The sequence below is a fragment of the Drosophila subpulchrella genome, chromosome 3R (genome assembly GCF_014743375.2).
Source record: "Drosophila subpulchrella strain 33 F10 #4 breed RU33 chromosome 3R, RU_Dsub_v1.1 Primary Assembly, whole genome shotgun sequence".
Taxonomy (NCBI): Eukaryota; Metazoa; Arthropoda; class Insecta; order Diptera; family Drosophilidae; genus Drosophila; species Drosophila subpulchrella.
This window is the reverse complement of record NC_050609.1, coordinates 8,634,185-8,651,725: the sequence shown is the minus strand read 5'-3', so window position 1 is coordinate 8,651,725 and position 17,541 is coordinate 8,634,185. Positions and strand designations below refer to the sequence as shown.

Genomic DNA, 17,541 nt, shown 5'->3' with positions numbered 1-17,541 from the left:
ATTTAAAAAATTCCTTTATTCATAGTAAGAATAGTTATTAAATTAAAGAATATTTTTTTTACTTTAACAATTTGCCAAAAAACCGATTCGATTATCAACAAACCGCGATTTCTCTTAGGGCCTCTGATCAGTGATACATTGAGCTGTTGGACGCGGCAAATGTCTATTTATAGGACATTTCAACAGATCGTAAGAGAACAAAGCTGCTCTTCGCAGCATCGATGCTTATCAACGGAACCTCCAGCAAGGCCAACCATCCGGCTGTTAAGTCCGCTCGCCGTCTCAGTCCGAGTTTGGATCGCGAACCGAGCAGACGTTGAGCTGTGATCCGGGAATTAGACGCGTTGGTGATAAAGGAGGAAAAACGTCGGCTTCTTTGAAACATATCTGATAATACATATATTATACATATTTATATATATACTGGGTGATATTACCATACAGAGTCTTTGCGCAAAGTGAAAAGTGAAAGGCGTCGGGAAATCTGTGATAAAACGAGTGCCACGACCTCGGAAGGAAGCAGCAGCAGGCCATGAGGCGACTCAAGTGCTCCGTGATCGTGTGTACGTGAGAGTAGAGTAACCTAGTTGATAATCCCAACTGTATCAGAAACTAATAAAAGACCATGACGTAATTACTCATTGACGAGCGCGCATCAAGAAAGCCTCCGAGGAGCAACATTGATTAAAGCGTTTTGCGATCATTCATATATGTGAATATATATTATGTATACACATGCACATTTAGTACATATAAGAAAGAAATTCAATTGATAATTGAAGAGTTTATTGCCCATCCGCGGGAATGCGACATAGCGAAAGAGGGTGAAGGCGGTCGGTCGGGCGATTGGTGGAGCATCCAATGAATTGAAGTTCAATTTCCCATTCTATCTATGCATATATCTATCCGGCAGATCTGTTCCTGATCTTCGACGCCGGCCATGCCTTCAGCATCATTGGCCTCAACAAACAGATGCTCTACGAGTACGTGGGCAATGTCCTGGTGGGTGCGAAGCCCCAGGACGAGGGCCACCAGGCGCCACCCACCACCGGATGGATAGTGCGGGGCAAGCTGACGCTCCAGCGACAGAGCGAACTGGCCTTGGCTGCGGCGGTGAGTTGTCTAGGATCAGTAAATGTTCCAGGAATGTTTAGTTTTAGGAAATGTTTCGGCTTATCTCCCGCCACCCGGACGATGATTAATTCCATTCCGCTCGGAATAATATTTTTGTTTATACTAAAAAAAACGCGATTGCCTTGTGATCATCACACACTATGTACACCAGATTCAGACATATGTGTGCTCTCACATAAATCAATTGGAAATCAGTGAAAAATCAAATCAATTTATTGATTTCATTATCAATTTACACGATCCAATCGGGCCGTTCTACAGCCTCATTCCCTCCCATTTGCAGCTACTTCTGCTCAGCCTCCGCAGACGAAGAAGAATTCGCAGATAAATTAAAGACAATTTAACCTTTCACAGAGCGACTCGAAAAGTGCGGAGTGCCCACAATAAACTGAACTCGGCTGTGGCTGTGAACTTCTTTCATTGAGCCCCCACAGATAATGCCAATACACACATATGTATGTGCATTCCCAACATTCCCTATTCCGTATTCCCTATTCTGTATTCCCTTCCTCCCTTTGTTAATCAGCTCTGATTGTTTTGACTGAGAGCGTTTCGAGTCTAGGAGAGCTAGGAGTAGCCCTCGCTTATCAGGCATCTGGAGAGGCATGTGTGCGCCATATGAATCTGGCGATCTGACTAATTTCTGTTTGCCAGATAAACGGCGGTCCGGCTTATCAGCCGGTTCAGTTGGGCTCGACCCTAGTCGATCGGAGATTACAGTATTACTGCAGGGCTTTCCCGGCTAATCGTCTCTGCTCTCTTGCAGCTGGTCATCGACGATGTAACGCTGAACAACTCCGGCGAGAAGTTCCTGCAGAACAAGGAGATGTACCCGCCCTACAAGCCCTTCAAGATCGCCCTCACCCCGGACGGAGCCATCTCGCATGTGGTCTTCAAGGAGGGGGATCCCATTTGGAGCATGAACTTCAAGCGGGCCATCGCATCAGTTCTTCAGTTCCAGATGAAGTCCAGCGGGGCTTTCGTCGTGGATGAGGTGAGTAATGAGCAGTCCGATTTAAATAAGAATCCTCTTTTAATAGGATATTTTAAAAACCGGTTAAATTGTACATATTTTTGATTAATTTTTTATGATTGATATCAAAATATTAATTTATCTACCTTTAACTTTTCTTAAATCCTATCCATACCATATTTGCATTCCCTACTGATAACTCGAATTCTTCCCTGAAGCTGGGCATCCACGGCACCTGCCGCACGGAGTACTTCGTGTCCAACAGGACCAACTACATCTCCATCCGCAAGACGCCGGAGGTGAAGACCTGCAAGCCCTACTCGGAGGCGGTGCACATCACCCGGAGCAACGTGCCGCCGAATACGTGCGAGTTCGATCACCAGAAGAGTGTGATCATTGGCAACGAGGCCATTTACGGAATGTCGCCGCACAACGAGACGGGATACTACCTGAGCATGGCCCATGCCAAGGGCACCACTCTGGTCCACACGTTTGAGTCCACGGGAGTGGCTCAGTTCATCAACTCGGAGTTGCTGCTCAACTTTGTCAATGAGACGCCCATCGATAATCCCATCGATATTGAAACCTCAATGGCGGCAGAACCTTCTAACCTGGAACTACAGCCTCTGGATCCAAACGATCCCACTGGCGGCCGAAGTCCGCAGCAGCAGGCGACACTCATGGCCCAAGCGGGCGCACTCCTGGACAGCTTGGCCGAGGGCCTCGAGACAACGGAATTCAAGTTCTCCGAACCCTATGACTCCACTCTATCCGATGTTATTAAGCTTCTCAGCGAGATGGACTTTGATTCCCTGGCGAAGCTCTACGGGGAGGTGGATATCGGCACCTCCTATCGCCAGGAGACCATCCGCAATATCTTCCACGAAATCATTCCCCGCATTGGAACCAAAGCCTCCGTGTTCCTCACCCACCACCTGGTGCTGAACAAGTTGACTAAGCCGCAAGTCGCTGTGCAACTGCTCATACCTATGCCCTTCCACATCTTCGAGCTCTCGGCCGAGCTGGTGCAAAAGTGCGAGGACTTCCTAAGCATTGGGCCAGGTCTCCCGGATGTGCGGCAGGCAGCTATCCTAAGCTTTGCCACACTCGTCCATAACGTATATGTGGCCAAGGGCATCGACAATCATAAGTTTGAGGAATACGTTCAGAAGTACTTCAATTCCTATCTGAGTAAGTGGTCTATAATATTACATCTTGGAGTAATAGTCTTATATATAAATTGTTTAAACTTCTTCCTTAAGGTACAATACCCTCCGAAATAGGCTTTAAGTTAATACTTGTAATCGAATCTCCTCCTGATTTATTTTATACATCACAGGCGAACGCGACTTCGACCAGAAGATGTTGTACCTGCAGGGCTTGAACAACCTGCAGTTGGGCAACGTGGCCAACTATCTGGAGCCCATCGTTCAGGACCCCAACGAGCACGAGGACCTGAAGTTTCAGGCCGCGTGGACGACTCTAGCACTGGCAGATCGCCGTGCGGAGCGGATATATGAGGTCTACTGGCCGATCTTCGAGTCGCGCAACGCCAGCCTGGAACTGCGCGTGGCCGCCGTCACCCTGCTATTGATTTCCAACCCCACGGCTGCCCGTCTAATCAGCATCCATCGCATCATCCAGAGCGAGACGGACCCGCACATGATCAACTACTACAGGACGACAGTGACGAGCATCTCGGAGACCACATATCCCTGCTATCAGAACCTGTAAGTCATGCCCCTTACTCACCCATATATTTCCTATTTTAATCTGCTACTTCCAGGCGCCGCCTGCTGTCCTACATGCACCGCCATCTGCCCCAGAAGCCCGAGTCACGCTACTGGGTCACCGGCAACTACATCTTCGACTATCGCGACTCCAAGTTCGGAATCGGAGCGATGCTGCAGGTCTTTCTCGTGGGCGATCCCAAGTCGGACATGCCAGTGGTGGCCTTCTTTAAATTCGACACCGAAGCTCTGGGCAAGTTCACGGGTCAACTGGCGGTAAGTAGATCCTCTGAGGGACTATGAAAGTTAGAAAACAATTGATATTAATATTAATATTTTGATTTGTTGATTTAAATTAAATGTATTTATTATTTACTTTAAAAATATTATTTACTTTTTTAACTTTGGTATAAAATCTCTAGTATCTATTTTAAATATATTTGAATGTAATTTACGGATTATTTTGGAATACCTTTTGGGTATAGATAGGAAAGAAAGCGTTAAAGACCCATGAGTTAAAGATTCTAAACTACTCTAATATTTAAACCTTTATATCTTACCGTTTTCCAGTTGTACATCAAGGCACGTGGATTGCCAGACACCATCCTGAACAAGATGCAGCCGCGAAACGCCAGCGATCCGTTTACCTTCAAGAGCATCAAGGCGCTGTTGGCCATGTTGCAGGCTCCGATCATCAACTCGAAGGATCTGCACCTGGAGTTCATCCTGCAAATGGAGGGCAAGACGGTGCTGTCCTACTACCTCAATCAGCGGATGTTCCAGCAGCTGACCTATGAAAACAGTGAGTGTGGTGACCTATTACGTTCAGCCATTTAGAGTTCCGATTGTACGTATTCCGCAGTTCTGGAGCGAATGCAGCAGATCATCCGGACGGACAGCCACATCAACATGCAGACGGTGCGCTGGCCATTCATGAATCGCTACACGGTGCCCACAGTGCTGGGTACCTCCTCCGACGTCCTACTGCAGACCACCGTACTGACCTCGCTTCGTGGCAATATCACGGAGCAGCGTAGTCCACCGATTACCAGGCACACGCTGGAGATCGACGCCCGCTACTCGTCGTACGCCTCGGTGCGCAGCCGCAGCTACAATCCGTTCCTGAATCTGGACCACGAGATTAACCGGGAGCAGGGCTTCCTCATCTACATCCCCTTCAGCAGCGAGTTGCATCTCAACGAGAGCGACAGCAAGTGCCGGCGCTACTCCTTCTCCAGGCCTCAGAATCTGACCAGTGGCCTATCCTTCAAGTCCCGTGCAGTGACCAGGACCAGGGGGCTAATTACCAAGACTGCGTCGGCGCCCTTCGAGGAGATCATGGTGCCCGAGAGTCGATACGATGTGGTGAGTGTTTTTATGGGGTTAAGAAAAATAAAAAAAAAAAAAATTAAATATTTTAAAGTTAAAATTAACTTTTCCGTCGGTATTTAACCCACTTGTATTTTAATTTAACAAATTTTATTCCGAGCTGATAAATACAATTTTAAGTATTTAATTAAATAGTTTGTGGAAAAAGAAACTAGATAAAAAAAATAAAACAATCTCAATCTTGTCAAAGTTCTGATTACTGATAAAGACGAATCACATTGTAGGTCCAACTCTTTAACTATTCACTGCCGGATCTGGGCGTACGACTGAGCATGAACACCAATCTCAACGAGTTAATTAAGTACCGAGGAATGCTGCTCAAATCCGAGTTCACAGAAAAGTATGTACCTTCCAGTGACTTAAAATCGCATTTACTCCCAAACTAATTGTTATTGTAATTGCAGTGGCTTCTCCGGCAACGTGGTGGTCACCGCCTTGATGTATATATTTGGCTTCACCCAGCTAAGCTCCATCCACCTAGGCCACGATCGGAACTTTACGATGTTAATGTACAACGAGAAGACCACCAGAGTAAGAACCTAAATTCTACCTACTATAATTTAAACCAATACCCTTAATTTGCTTAGATCGAGGGAAACTTTTGTGCCGAAGATGTGTTGAAGACTTCAGACCTAAAGGGCAAACAGATTGGCCTGACGCTGGAGCACACAGACCACGTGGACGAATCGCATATTACGGATGGAACACCCAAAGTTGATGCTCTTCACAGGTGGAACTTCACCCTGGACGTTCAGGCCTCGACCAAGTCCAACTGGTTCAAGTTGACTGGCCAAATTCAGCGCAATTCCAAGGACGACGAGGACGACTGGAAGGTGAGTGATTGTCTGGGACTACGGGACAAATTTATTTAACCAAAGATACGCTGCTCCTGTTTCTCTATCGTCTGTCTGTATGTGAGTATTTTGTATGGTGAAATGGATTGCTTTTCGGACTGTCAAAATTCGGTATTTCGGTGTTTGTCGTTTCTAACCCTCCTGTCCGGCTATTTCGAGCTCTTCCTCGGCGTTGATCAGGGCCACAACGCCATCCTGCAGAGTCTTAACCAGCTCGAACTCGGTGAAGCCCAACTTTCGCTTATTAGATATGTCCATGACACCGTCTTCCACGGTGGCCAACTCGCCGCCATCGGTGCCACGTACTTGCAGCTGCAGCTCTTCGGCGAGTGCGATCAGACGATCAGGATCCTTGCTGAGCAGCGGCAACCGGATGTGAACCGAGGCACGCAGGGTGGTGCCCAAATTGGTGGGACAAGCAGTTAGGTTTCCGTAACGCGGATGCCGGGCAAAAGCCAGCGTCTTCTCTAGCTCACCTAGTCCGTTAACCAGGCGATTGTAAACGTCGCCCAAGTCTCCGCACTGCGCCATAGACATGATGTGCACATGGTCCTGACGATTCACCCAGACCAAAAAGGTCTCAGCGGGGTTGTGATAGACACCTCGACCTGTCGGCCAGAATCGATAACAGCCGGCGGAGGTCAGCTTCTCATCACCTCGCTGAAAGAGTATATGCCGCTTGACCATCTCGGCCTGGGTCTCGGCATCGATGTCGGCCAGCGTCAGGTAGGAGCCAATTAGCTCGCCATCCATGGTCTCCGTGGCCGCACGCACCTTCTCCTCCACCTCGATAAACTGTTTCTCGGTGAGCTTGGGGAAGAAGGGTAGACCCTCGATGTTGCGGGCCAATCTGATTCGCGCGGACATAATGTATTTGCGCTCCGGATCCAGGTTCTCGATCTCGTCCACGTTGCCAAAGTCCGGATCCTTCTGCAGCACATCGTTCTCGTTGTCCATCTGGCCATGATAGTCCTTGATGATCGGGTCAAAGAGCTTGTTGAACACGTCGTAGCTGTCGGCATCCGCTGCGTAGATGCCAACGGGCGCCTCGTGGTGCTCGAATCCGGAAACGGCGCAATCGTATAGATAAGCGTCCACTGGCGCCGGGGTGGTGACCAGCATGTACTCCTCCAACAGTTCCGGCGTAAGATATTTGCGCAGCAGCGAGCTGACGTTCTCCTCATCATCCATGAGCGATTTGTAGCCCTCGGTAGTAAGCTCCTGGTACTCCTCCGGTGACTTCTTGCTGTTGGTTATTGTGTTAATCAAAGACTAATTAATTCATTTCCAATCTTAACTCACATTTGACCGCGTAGCCGCTCAAGTTCCTGTTCCAGTTTCGAGATGTGTGTCTTGGCCTCCTCCAGATCGTTCTTCATCACATCGTACTGGGCATCATCCGGGCAGCTTTCGCACATGAACTTGCGTACAAAGCGGATGGCATCCTCCGGTTTATTCTGCTCCTCATAAAGCTTGATCAGAGCCTTGCTAAGGGCATCGATGACCCCGGCGCGCTCCAAATACTTTCGATATTGCACGCGTTTCGATTCGATCTAGAGAACCACGAATAGGTATCGTTAGAAAAGATTCCCTTTGGTTAGTGGATCTCACTTACCGAAGTCATTTTGCAGTTTGTCCGAGCGAGATTCAAGTAAACATAAATTTATAAACGCAACGCAAAGTAAGTGCGAAATGATTCGACAGCACTTGGTATTTTTACAGATTTTTAGCGCGTTCTTAAAAAAAGAAAATAAAAATTGAATTTTTTTCCCAAAATTTTACGACAGGAGAAATTCGTCCGAACAGTAGCGTAACTGGCTGCCTTCTACTGAGCTCCCTCAGTGCCGTATTGATCAAACGAGGCGACTTACGCCGCCTGGCCTGCCTGCCCGACCCGGCTCAGTCTCGATTCCGGGACGCAAACAACCCATGAATGTGGGCCAACAATTGCGGCAACTGCTCGAGTGGTTGGTTGGGTGGGTGGGTTTTCGTTTCATTTCGGTCTGGGTAATAAAGTGGCACGCAGGCACAGACGGAAGGGGTACGTACAGTCGGTCAGGATGTGTGTAGGCCCCACTAATCGTTGCCGCAGTTGTTGTGGCTCCGTTGTCTGCTGTTTCGTCATGGTAATGTTTCCCATTCCACTCGACAGGAGCCTCCACCTAACAGCTGAACCCACAATGCCTTGTCTCTACGCTGGTGGCCAGCAATGTAACCGTACAAAGCTTACAGGGTGTAACACCCGCCGCCCAATAAGAGCACTTGACTCGTGTCGGGACTCAAGTGACTTGCTAGCTTTATGTACAGAACCACACAACTGTGGTTAGGAAAATAAATGCCTTATAGGTATTATACCCACATAAGGTCGAAGCATTTATATAAGTTAAATGAAACCATTTTAGATTCATTTTCATAACTAAAACATATTTTAGACGAACTGATTTTATCAAATCTTGAATTCAGTCTTTTTGATTCGACTTTTAAGTTAAAATAGTAACAATTAAAAATAAATAACAAATAATAAAACAAGATTTAATGTAACTAACACTATTATTTAAACTGCAATTTACAGTTTATAAGCATTTTCTTAGTATACTATAAATATTTGTAAATAATCCTGAGATTATTGCACTTACCGCTACTGTAACTTGTAACTCATTTGAATTATTTCCTCAGGCCTGCACCAGGTTGACCTATGAACCGTTGGTGTTCACCAAGCGACCTCACACTCTGAATGGCAATGTGGTGTTCGGGTTGGCCAGCGAGGAAAGCGAGTGCCCGGAAAAGGGTTCCGCGGTGCAGTTTGCAGCTAGAGCCGGCGTAAGTGTGAATACTAAGAGCACACGCTTAGTGGATTTATTTGAAATTTAACATTTTCCTGATGACAGCCCTCGGAGCACGCCCGTGCCTTTCTGCGCTCTGACAAGATCTCGCTGACGGACACCGACTTCTGTCCCAAAGAGGTGCTTAAGTTCTCCCCTATCCCCACGTCAAAGTATTGCAAGCGCAGCAACTTTGAGAACTTTACATCGATCACTCAGTATGACATGGACCTGAAATTTAATAACGTAAGAATTCAAGATTAGATCAAGTAGTTACTCTATTTAAATAAACTCACCGCTATCTCTTATAGATGCCCGCCTGGTTCGAATTGTGGTCCAACCGTCTAGACCACCTAGTCTCCGCCTTATCCGCCGACAAGGTGGACAGTCTGCATATGAGTCAGGAGATCAACATATCCATGCACACGCCTCAAGACCAATTCAGGTTGGCGGTGGACGTCAACGGAGTCAAGTGGCGATTCCACCAGATTCCCTTCTTGTACAAACTGGACTCCAAGTTCGATGCTTCGCAAGAACTTACCTACGACTCGGGTCTTAAACGTTCCTGCTCGGTTATCAATGGTATAGTGAATACCTTCGATGATCACTTGATCAATCTCAGAGAGATTGCGGTGCGTCCTGATTGCCTCACCCTGCTGGTGGCCGACTGTTCGCCGCTGCCCCAGATGGCAGTGTTCGTTACGCCATCGCCTGTCGAAGGTTCGGAGAGCAACTACGGATTACGTGTCCACATCGGGCAGAACTACTTTAATTTCCCCGCCCGAAAAGACAACAGCAGCCAGCCCTCGGATGAGCCGGTGCGCATATATCTCAACCATGATCAAACGCCGCACGATGTGCGCCAAAAGCCCTACCAGTGGCCCCTCGAGGCTAGCGACTACGACTTCCGGTGAGTGCGACCACTAGCTGAGTTATATAAACCAGTATAAAATATTCTGTTTTTAGCGTGGAGCTAAACGAGCAAAACATTCTGATTGTGGAGCACACGCAGCTGGCCTCTACCATCCAGTTCGACCTTTACAACATCCTTAACTTTGAGATCTTCGGCGTGTACAAACACCAGATGTGTGGGCTGTGCAGCAATCCCCTCAACCACATGCAGAACTATACAATCTGCGAGCTGGAGGCGAGCACTCCGACTCCCGTTCCTCTGCCGAATTCTTCCAAAGTAGTTGTAGTTGCATAAATATAATGTGAGAGTTTAATCTAAAATAAAAGAGAAAAGAATCCCAGAGAAGGGAGTACATGCAAATCCTCTGGCTTGGATTTTCATATATGCAATATTGAATAGTTCATGTTTGGTATTAGGATATTATAAGATACCTAATAGTTTATCAACATGCACTTCACGTTATTTTTTTAATCAATCAATTGGAATTCATGTCTTTATATTTTATAATATAATGATATACATAACGAAAAAGTAGGTAGCAGATTTTTCTTGGGTTACAAATTGAGATTAAAAAGTATGAAAATTAGTTGAAATTGTAACCATATTTTCCTGAAAATAATATCGTTTTCTGTCTTTCAAATGTGAAAGCAACGTGATTTAATGTCATTAATTTCATTATAACCGTCTTTACTGATGGTGATAGTCGATTTGCTTTTCGCGATCGCGATGCAATTGAGTGAGGAGATGCATACGCAGCTGGGGAACCGACTCCAACAGCTGGTTGCACAGTTTGCAAGACATCGGCGCTAAAACACCTTCGCTGGAATTGTGATTAAAATTATAGCTAGGACAATGTTCTTGCAAATGTTTTTTGAGTCTTACAAGTTTCGCCACTCGTACAGCTTGTTGCAATTCTCCACCAATTGCAACACGTGACCCATATCCTCTTCTACGAGCTCCGTAATGCTGTGCATCGGGAATATGGCCCGCTTGCCGAACGGCTCAGCCTGCTTTGGCAAATCCTCATTTTTCTCCCATACGTAATCCGAGTTGCTCGAATTTATTTCGATGTAACTCCGATCCTTGGACAGAAGCCTTAAGATAACATTTTAGAATTCTTATTCAATAAAAAAACAGTTTATAAATATAGCAACATTACCGATTTATCAGGCTGCGCAGGTGAGTGTATATAGAAACACGTTCATTTACACTAACCGCTGGATGATTTTCGTCCTTGAAGTTGAAAAAGACACTATCGATATAATAGCGCATTTGATTGATCTAAAATACATTTTTGAAAACAGAATTTGATAATAATTTGTACTTATTGTTAGAACTTAACGCTCTTACCAGGTTAACATCATCTTCGAGAATATTGACGTCCAAATTAATGACCATGTCATGCTCTTCAAAATAAGGCTCATTAGTTTCTGGATCGCAACCCATTCCCGCCAGGATAGACACATATCTGGTTCCAGCTTTGTTGCATTTGAGCTGCATGGTGGGACAGAAGAGCATAGCCATGAGCGCACCAAATCCGTGGATATTGGGCATCAGTGTGGTTCCACGGGCGGTCAGGGTCTGCCGATCGGCACTCTCCACGGTTGTGTGGGCCACAATCATCTGATCGTGCTGATCCTGCGGATCTGCGTCCAGGAGAACCGCATTAACCGAAGTAGTATCTATTTTCACCGATTTCCATACTCCCACACGAATGGTGGAGTACACGGTAGTCTCCAACGGACTGTAAGGTCCCTTCAGCATTACAATATTGTTGCATTTATCCAGCGGAGGCGGTGGCAGGTCCTGGTCTTGGGGCAGCAGGCAGGATCGCAGGTACTCTTCATTGATTCTCTGACGTTCGGCGAAGGTCGAGTAACGGGCAGATTCTTGTCTGCGCAAGCGGAAGTCATGATCCTGTCGAGACATGAAATCTTCGTCGGCCCGGCGAGCCAACTTGAGTTCCACAAGCTTCTCGTTGAGTAAGCCATCGCGCATATGAATTAGAACAGCAGCAACATTATTAAACAGCGAATAGACCTCAATATCAATTCGACCACACTTGGCCACCGCTTTAAGCTTATCATTGGCCGCGATAGGCCAACGGTTATTGGCGGTAACCACCATAGAGGGCTGAACGAGCGCCAACCGGCACTCGAACACACGTGGTGGCAAGTCTCCGTACTGTCTTAACAGCTCATCCGGCATCAGGCGCAGCTGCTCAATGGGCAACAAAGCGCAGTCTCCATAGTCAATGAAACGAACATAGAACATCGGCTGGCGATTGCTCTGGTTCTCGGGTCGGATCACTGTGGCGCGCTGGAATTGACTATCCCGCTTGGCCAGCACCATCATGCCCTTTGTGATGGCACCAGCGTTAAAGACATGATTTCGCAGTTGCTGGGAGGCATTGAAGATCTCAGACATGTTGCGAATGCACTCTGCAAAGGATTGAGGCTGGAAGTAAAACTTTCCACAGCTGACAATCTGTAAAAGCCAGAAGATAACACTCAGGATATTTCCAGACTTTAAAACTTAATCAACTTACGCAAGTAATCAAGCCAGTAACAGTCTTGTCGTAGACAGATGGTAGTGCAAGCAGCTCTACATTTATGGTCTTTGTGGGAGGAACCCAACAGCCATCAATCACTTCTCCAATCTTTCGCTGTTGTACGTAATTCATAAACGTAGCATGCCTAAAATGTTTAATTTTATTTTATAATGTTTAATTTTAATTAATTAAATTTAATTAATTTTAGTCATCATAATAGTGTGAATACTCACTCCATAATGCGTATTGGTCGTTGCAAGCGATCAACTCTCATCCTTACCGCCTTGTAGACTTCCTTTTGGATTCTGCCCGAAACGTTGACCATCTTAGATGTATCTGCATTGCAATCGTCGTGCTTGAAAGTGACGAATACCTTTTCAGAGCCGTGCTGAAAGGTAACATCGATGTTTTCCGGCGGGATCTTCGACTCCCGAAAAAGTTCCTTAATGCGCCTAGTGTACAGCTCGCCCATGATCCCGGGCTTGTAGTTGGTAAAATAGACGGTGCGACAGGGATCGTGCCCCGATATCACCTGGTACATATCGCGATCTGGTTCCACACACGACCCCTTCGAACGCATGAAATAATTGGGGTAGAAAGCCCCAGCGATGATCACTTTAAGGATGATCGATCTCTCGCGGTCGCCCAACTTCTGGCTAGCAACAGCTGTAAACGGGACCAGTCCGAGTCTTTCGCATCGCACTCGTAGCTCCTGCACCAGCAGGTGCATTTCCTTGAGCGATCGCAGGGAGACGTGGAATCGATTTGCCCAACGAATAGCAGACTCATGCTGGTGGCCAACTTCCACCATGTTTAAATATGTCTAACGAATCAAGTTATTCTAGTTAATTAAAAAATGTGGAAAATTTTTCATTCCAGTACCAACCAGATAAACGCGCCAAATGGCCACCAAGTCGGAGCCAGATCCATCGGCAAAAGTGTAGTGCATCCAAAATGACTCGCATTTTTTATGTCTGCCACCTTCATCAACATACAAGCCACGCATCGATAAGCCAGCGGCTGTAAAAAGTTATAAGCAATACGATTACAAGTTAAGACATTTGCTTCCTAATAATAGTCAGTGAGATTCAATTCAACCGCCTTTTTCCGTATGACCATGTTTCACTACTTCATGCTCACCTATGATAATCACTTCCTCGAGTAAGTTGAACACATAGCCCAATATGATCAGACGCGACAGACGAGTGTCCAACGGCAGCCGAGCCATGATGGTGCCCCAGAAGGTAATATCACCATCCATCTCGTTGTAGACGCCATCCACAGTCGGAAATAGTGCACCCACCTCCTTCAGCAGCAATATGGTGTTCCGTATATCCGAGAGATTGGGTGGAGATAGAGCCAAGGCCAACAGCTCTACCGGTGATCCCATTTCCAGCTCTTTGGCCCTGAGCACCGAATTTTGCAAGGGCAGACGCAACATTTCTGGTATCCCAAACTCGGACATTTCAGTTTGGTAAAAGGATTTGTTGACCATACGGTAGACACGTCCACTTCGGAGACGGCCAACACGCCCGGCACGCTGGCGACAATTGGCCTTGGAGGCCCAGGTCAGGCGAAGAGACGTGAAGCTGGTGGCCGTATCGGTGACCAGCACTTTGGTAAGACAGAAATCAATAACGTAGGACACATCTGGCACTGTGATAGAGCTCTCAGCGATGTTGGTGGTCAGAATGATCTTGCGGTAACCCAGAGGCGGTGGGTGGAACACATCCCTTTGGTTCTCCGGGGTCATCAAAGAAAAGCAGCGTACAATAAAAAACTTAATATTTCGGCTGAAATGGAATTATTGATTCCGATATCAACAGGTGAATTATATCAAAGAAAATAATTTAGTGTAACAAATTGATAGCTTACTCATCTTGCAACATTGTAGTAATGTTTTGAGCCATGGTGTCAATTTCGTAGACGCCTGGCAGAAAGATGAGCACAGCTCCATGGCTTACGGCCTCCTCATAGTTTACCCGCGACTGTTTCGCATCGTCCCGTTCCATGTTGTCAATAACCATAATTATCTTCACCGCCGATCTGTAGCCTTCGTCGGAGATGCGTGGAATGTACGGATCATAATCACCCTCTTCTTTCCACTTAATACCCTTTAGTTGGTCGCGGTAGAACTTCTCGATCGAGTGTTTACGTCCATGACTGGCGGTGATTACCGGCGGAATCGATTTCGAGGTGGTAAAATAGTCCGACAGTTCCGTGGCATCGATCGTGGCCGACATCAGAATGATCTTCACGTGACGTGAGTTTGTGGCCAGCAGGCGGCGCACTACAATCAGCAGAAAGTCCATGTCCTGGTCTCTTTCGTGCACCTCGTCCAACACGATGTGGGTGTAGTGGGTTAGTGTCTTGTTGATAATCAGGTTGTTAAGAAGCACACCGGTGGTGCAGTACAGCAGCCGGGTGTCCTCCAGAGTAGTGGGACGATGCAGACCCACCTGGTAGTTGCACACGGTGTTCTCCTGCCATTGGCGCTCCTGGCACACTCTGTTGGCTATAGAAATGGCAGCTATGCGTCGAGGTTGGGTAACCACAATGTTGCAGTATTGGCCGCTCTTGAAACCCTCGTCCAAAATGTATTGGGGCACCTTAAGGACAGACAACAAATATTTCAATAGACTAACAATATCAAAAGGAAATATTTATAAGCAATTTTTTTATAAAATAAAATATGTTGTTTGCCTTATTAATGTGATTATGAAGACATGATTTTTTATAAAATTACCCGTTTTGCCCTATTTTTGAAAGTTGCCTTTATAGCATTTAGATAAATCATACCATTTTTAAAATTAACAGTTACGTGCGTTTTTTGAATGTCCCCTCATAAAAATTATCAGTACTAAACTATTATCGATAAATTCCAGCCAGTGTTGTAAAGCACTTGAACCGGCGAGTCGGATTGTTTACATTTTTGTACCCGTTTGATTGGATTTCCAAATGCAAACAAAATCGGCTTAAATCTGAGCCGCAATGGAGTTGAACGTCTTCGACGACTGCTGGGAGTTGGTGCAGCGATTTCAGAGACTGGTAAACGATGGCGAAAACTGCGAGTTCGAGACGTTCTGCCGTTGCTGGCGGGATATGCAGCTGCAGCACCTCTTCACCGGCCAGTCGAACCACACAGAGGTGATAGCCACCACTCTGGCGGCCCTGCACGTGGCCAAAAGGCTGTCCTGCTCCCGCCGAACCACTGGCGACGTATTCGCAGCTTCTTCCGCCCAAAGGATCGGGGGATTCTATCTGCTCTACGTGATCTACTACAAGCAGCCCACCCACAACTTTGTCAAGATCGAGGTCTCACCGCGCACCTGGCAGGAACTCACCGACTACGTCCTGCAGCTGCGGATGGAGAGTCCGGAGCGGATGGACACCCAGCAGGTGGCTTACATGTTGTGGCGCCTCGTCCAGGAGCAGGCCTTCCGCTTCACAGCGCTGGACTACTGCCAGGGATTGGACAACCTGGTGGACTACGACCGACTGGAGATTGTGGCGGGTGCCAAGAGGCAAAAACAAAGTGCCTTGATGCAGAAGCAACAGCGTCCCAATAACGTCAATCTCACCTACGAACTGGAGGGACTGCGAACCCTGGACCTCGCCAGTCAGCCGTTGTGTGATCTGGAGTCGGCGTACAATGCTCAAAAGGCTCAGCTGGCTGGTCAAGAACAGGCTCTGCCGCCCACTCAAATATTTGGCCAGCTGCGCAATGTTTTCGCCGAAATCCAAAGTATACTGGGAGAGAAAAAGAACACTGCAGAAGAGGATCAACCCACAACTTCTGCAAGCAACCAGTTAGAAGTGCGCCAAAGGGTGCGAAACAAGGCCCTGTATGGCGTTGAGAAAAGGGAGCCGCAGGAACAGGCGGAGGAGTTGGAAGTGGAACTTGAGGTCAACGAGGCGTATCAGCGGAGGATGTCATCGGCAACCGTGTTCCAGCAGCAACTGCCCGAGGATGTACAGCGGGAGTATGATGAGATCTATGATTACAGTGATGACGAAAAAGAGGAGGCCGAGGATAGCGAGCTAACAGAGGATGAAGTTCAAGAACTACTGGGCTCCTAAGATAGTTTATAAAACTTAAGATGACAAAGGAATTTTGATAAGTTGAGAATATTTTTGTTTAAATAAAAAGTTAGATATAAAATTAAAAAGTTTTCATATAGATAGATTTTAAAAACAATGGATTAAATTTCTCAATGAACTTAAAACACATCCGTCCTTAATCCGGTAGAGCCAGATTTTACTATTACAAACTCTATCTGAAAATTCTTTTGTTTAGGAGCGTTGAATAACGAAATTTTCCATACACTTTTTAGTGTCCATGCCTCCTTGACCTATTTTGGTTTTCCTAATATTCTTTTCTTTGAAATAAAGTAAACTTTGAGCAATAAACTATTTTAAACATTTTTAGGTTAGGAACTTTAACTTCCTTAGAAATTTTGTAGGTTAGAAAAACTGCGACAGTGTGGCAACGCTCACCTGCGTGGTCTTGCCACATCCTGTTTCGCCCTTGAGAATTACAACCGGATTTGCATTGATGGCCGCCAAAATCTCCTCCCTTTTGGCGTAGATCGGCAGATTCCTGTCGCGATTCAGATTGAATCTGTACCTCTTGTAGTACTCGTCATCCCGCCGGATTTCGACCTCGTCCTCCTCGTCGTCTGTGTCCAAGTCGTTCAGGGTGCGATTGCGCTCGCCTTGAGGGCAATCGTCGCGCAGCGCCTGCATTAAATTACGAGTAAATAAACAAAAGTTGCTGACGCAGCAGGCGTTGTGTGTATGTTTCTTACCCCGTTGAGCCGGAGCTTCTCCTTGGCCACGATTTCGGCGACATAGTCGGTGCCGATCACCTCGCGCTTAACCACCTTCGATTCGACGGCATCCACGGCCATGTTGTTCGGATCGCTGCTAATATAGCCCTGTGGGGCTGCCTCGCGCTTGAAGTCCTTCGAAAAGTCGAAGAAATCCATTAGTTCCTGGTCGTATTCCATCTTTTTATCTTAAAGAAAAATCTGGACATAAAAAATCCCGCGTAGCGTCTAAAGTTAAACGGTAAATTGTAGTGGTGGGACTTTTGGCCTCAAAGGTGGAAGAAGTCAGAGCCGATATGTATCGATAGTTGGGTAGTCGATGTCGTTGCGGAGCTTTATACTTAGG

The 17,541-nt window shown here is 46.6% G+C and overlaps 4 protein-coding genes across 4 annotated transcripts; 2 read left to right on the top strand and 2 right to left on the bottom strand.

The window, feature by feature from the left end:
* Positions 1-284: 284 nt before the first annotated feature.
* On the top strand, positions 285-10,175 carry LOC119545742. Its single transcript, XM_037851565.1, has 15 exons — positions 285-563; positions 914-1,113; positions 1,901-2,128; positions 2,326-3,298; positions 3,447-3,837; positions 3,894-4,113; positions 4,408-4,639; positions 4,700-5,202; positions 5,451-5,566; positions 5,631-5,757; positions 5,814-6,059; positions 8,757-8,900; positions 8,969-9,148; positions 9,214-9,812; positions 9,869-10,175. Exons 1-15 carry the CDS (start codon positions 533-535, stop codon positions 10,107-10,109), a joined length of 4,431 nt encoding a protein of 1,476 aa, XP_037707493.1. The 5' UTR covers positions 285-532; the 3' UTR covers positions 10,110-10,175.
* On the bottom strand, positions 6,060-7,913 carry LOC119545744 (arginine kinase). Its single transcript, XM_037851567.1, has 3 exons — positions 7,696-7,913; positions 7,383-7,633; positions 6,060-7,326 (listed from the first exon to the last, which is right to left on the bottom strand). Exons 1-3 carry the CDS (start codon positions 7,702-7,704, stop codon positions 6,213-6,215), a joined length of 1,374 nt encoding a protein of 457 aa, XP_037707495.1. The 5' UTR covers positions 7,705-7,913; the 3' UTR covers positions 6,060-6,212.
* A 148-nt stretch (positions 10,176-10,323) lies between the features above and the next one.
* LOC119545743 (probable ATP-dependent RNA helicase spindle-E) lies at positions 10,324-17,429 on the bottom strand. The gene is made up of 11 exons (XM_037851566.1): positions 17,175-17,429; positions 16,864-17,106; positions 14,242-14,975; positions 13,507-14,159; positions 13,253-13,386; positions 12,600-13,189; positions 12,364-12,511; positions 11,166-12,302; positions 10,975-11,096; positions 10,698-10,910; positions 10,324-10,635 (listed from the first exon to the last, which is right to left on the bottom strand). Exons 1-11 carry the CDS (start codon positions 17,373-17,375, stop codon positions 10,503-10,505), a joined length of 4,308 nt encoding a protein of 1,435 aa, XP_037707494.1. The 5' UTR covers positions 17,376-17,429; the 3' UTR covers positions 10,324-10,502.
* LOC119545746 lies at positions 15,289-16,487 on the top strand. The gene has a single exon (XM_037851568.1). It carries the CDS (start codon positions 15,358-15,360, stop codon positions 16,444-16,446), a length of 1,089 nt encoding a protein of 362 aa, XP_037707496.1. The 5' UTR covers positions 15,289-15,357; the 3' UTR covers positions 16,447-16,487.
* Positions 17,430-17,541: the final 112 nt, after the last annotated feature.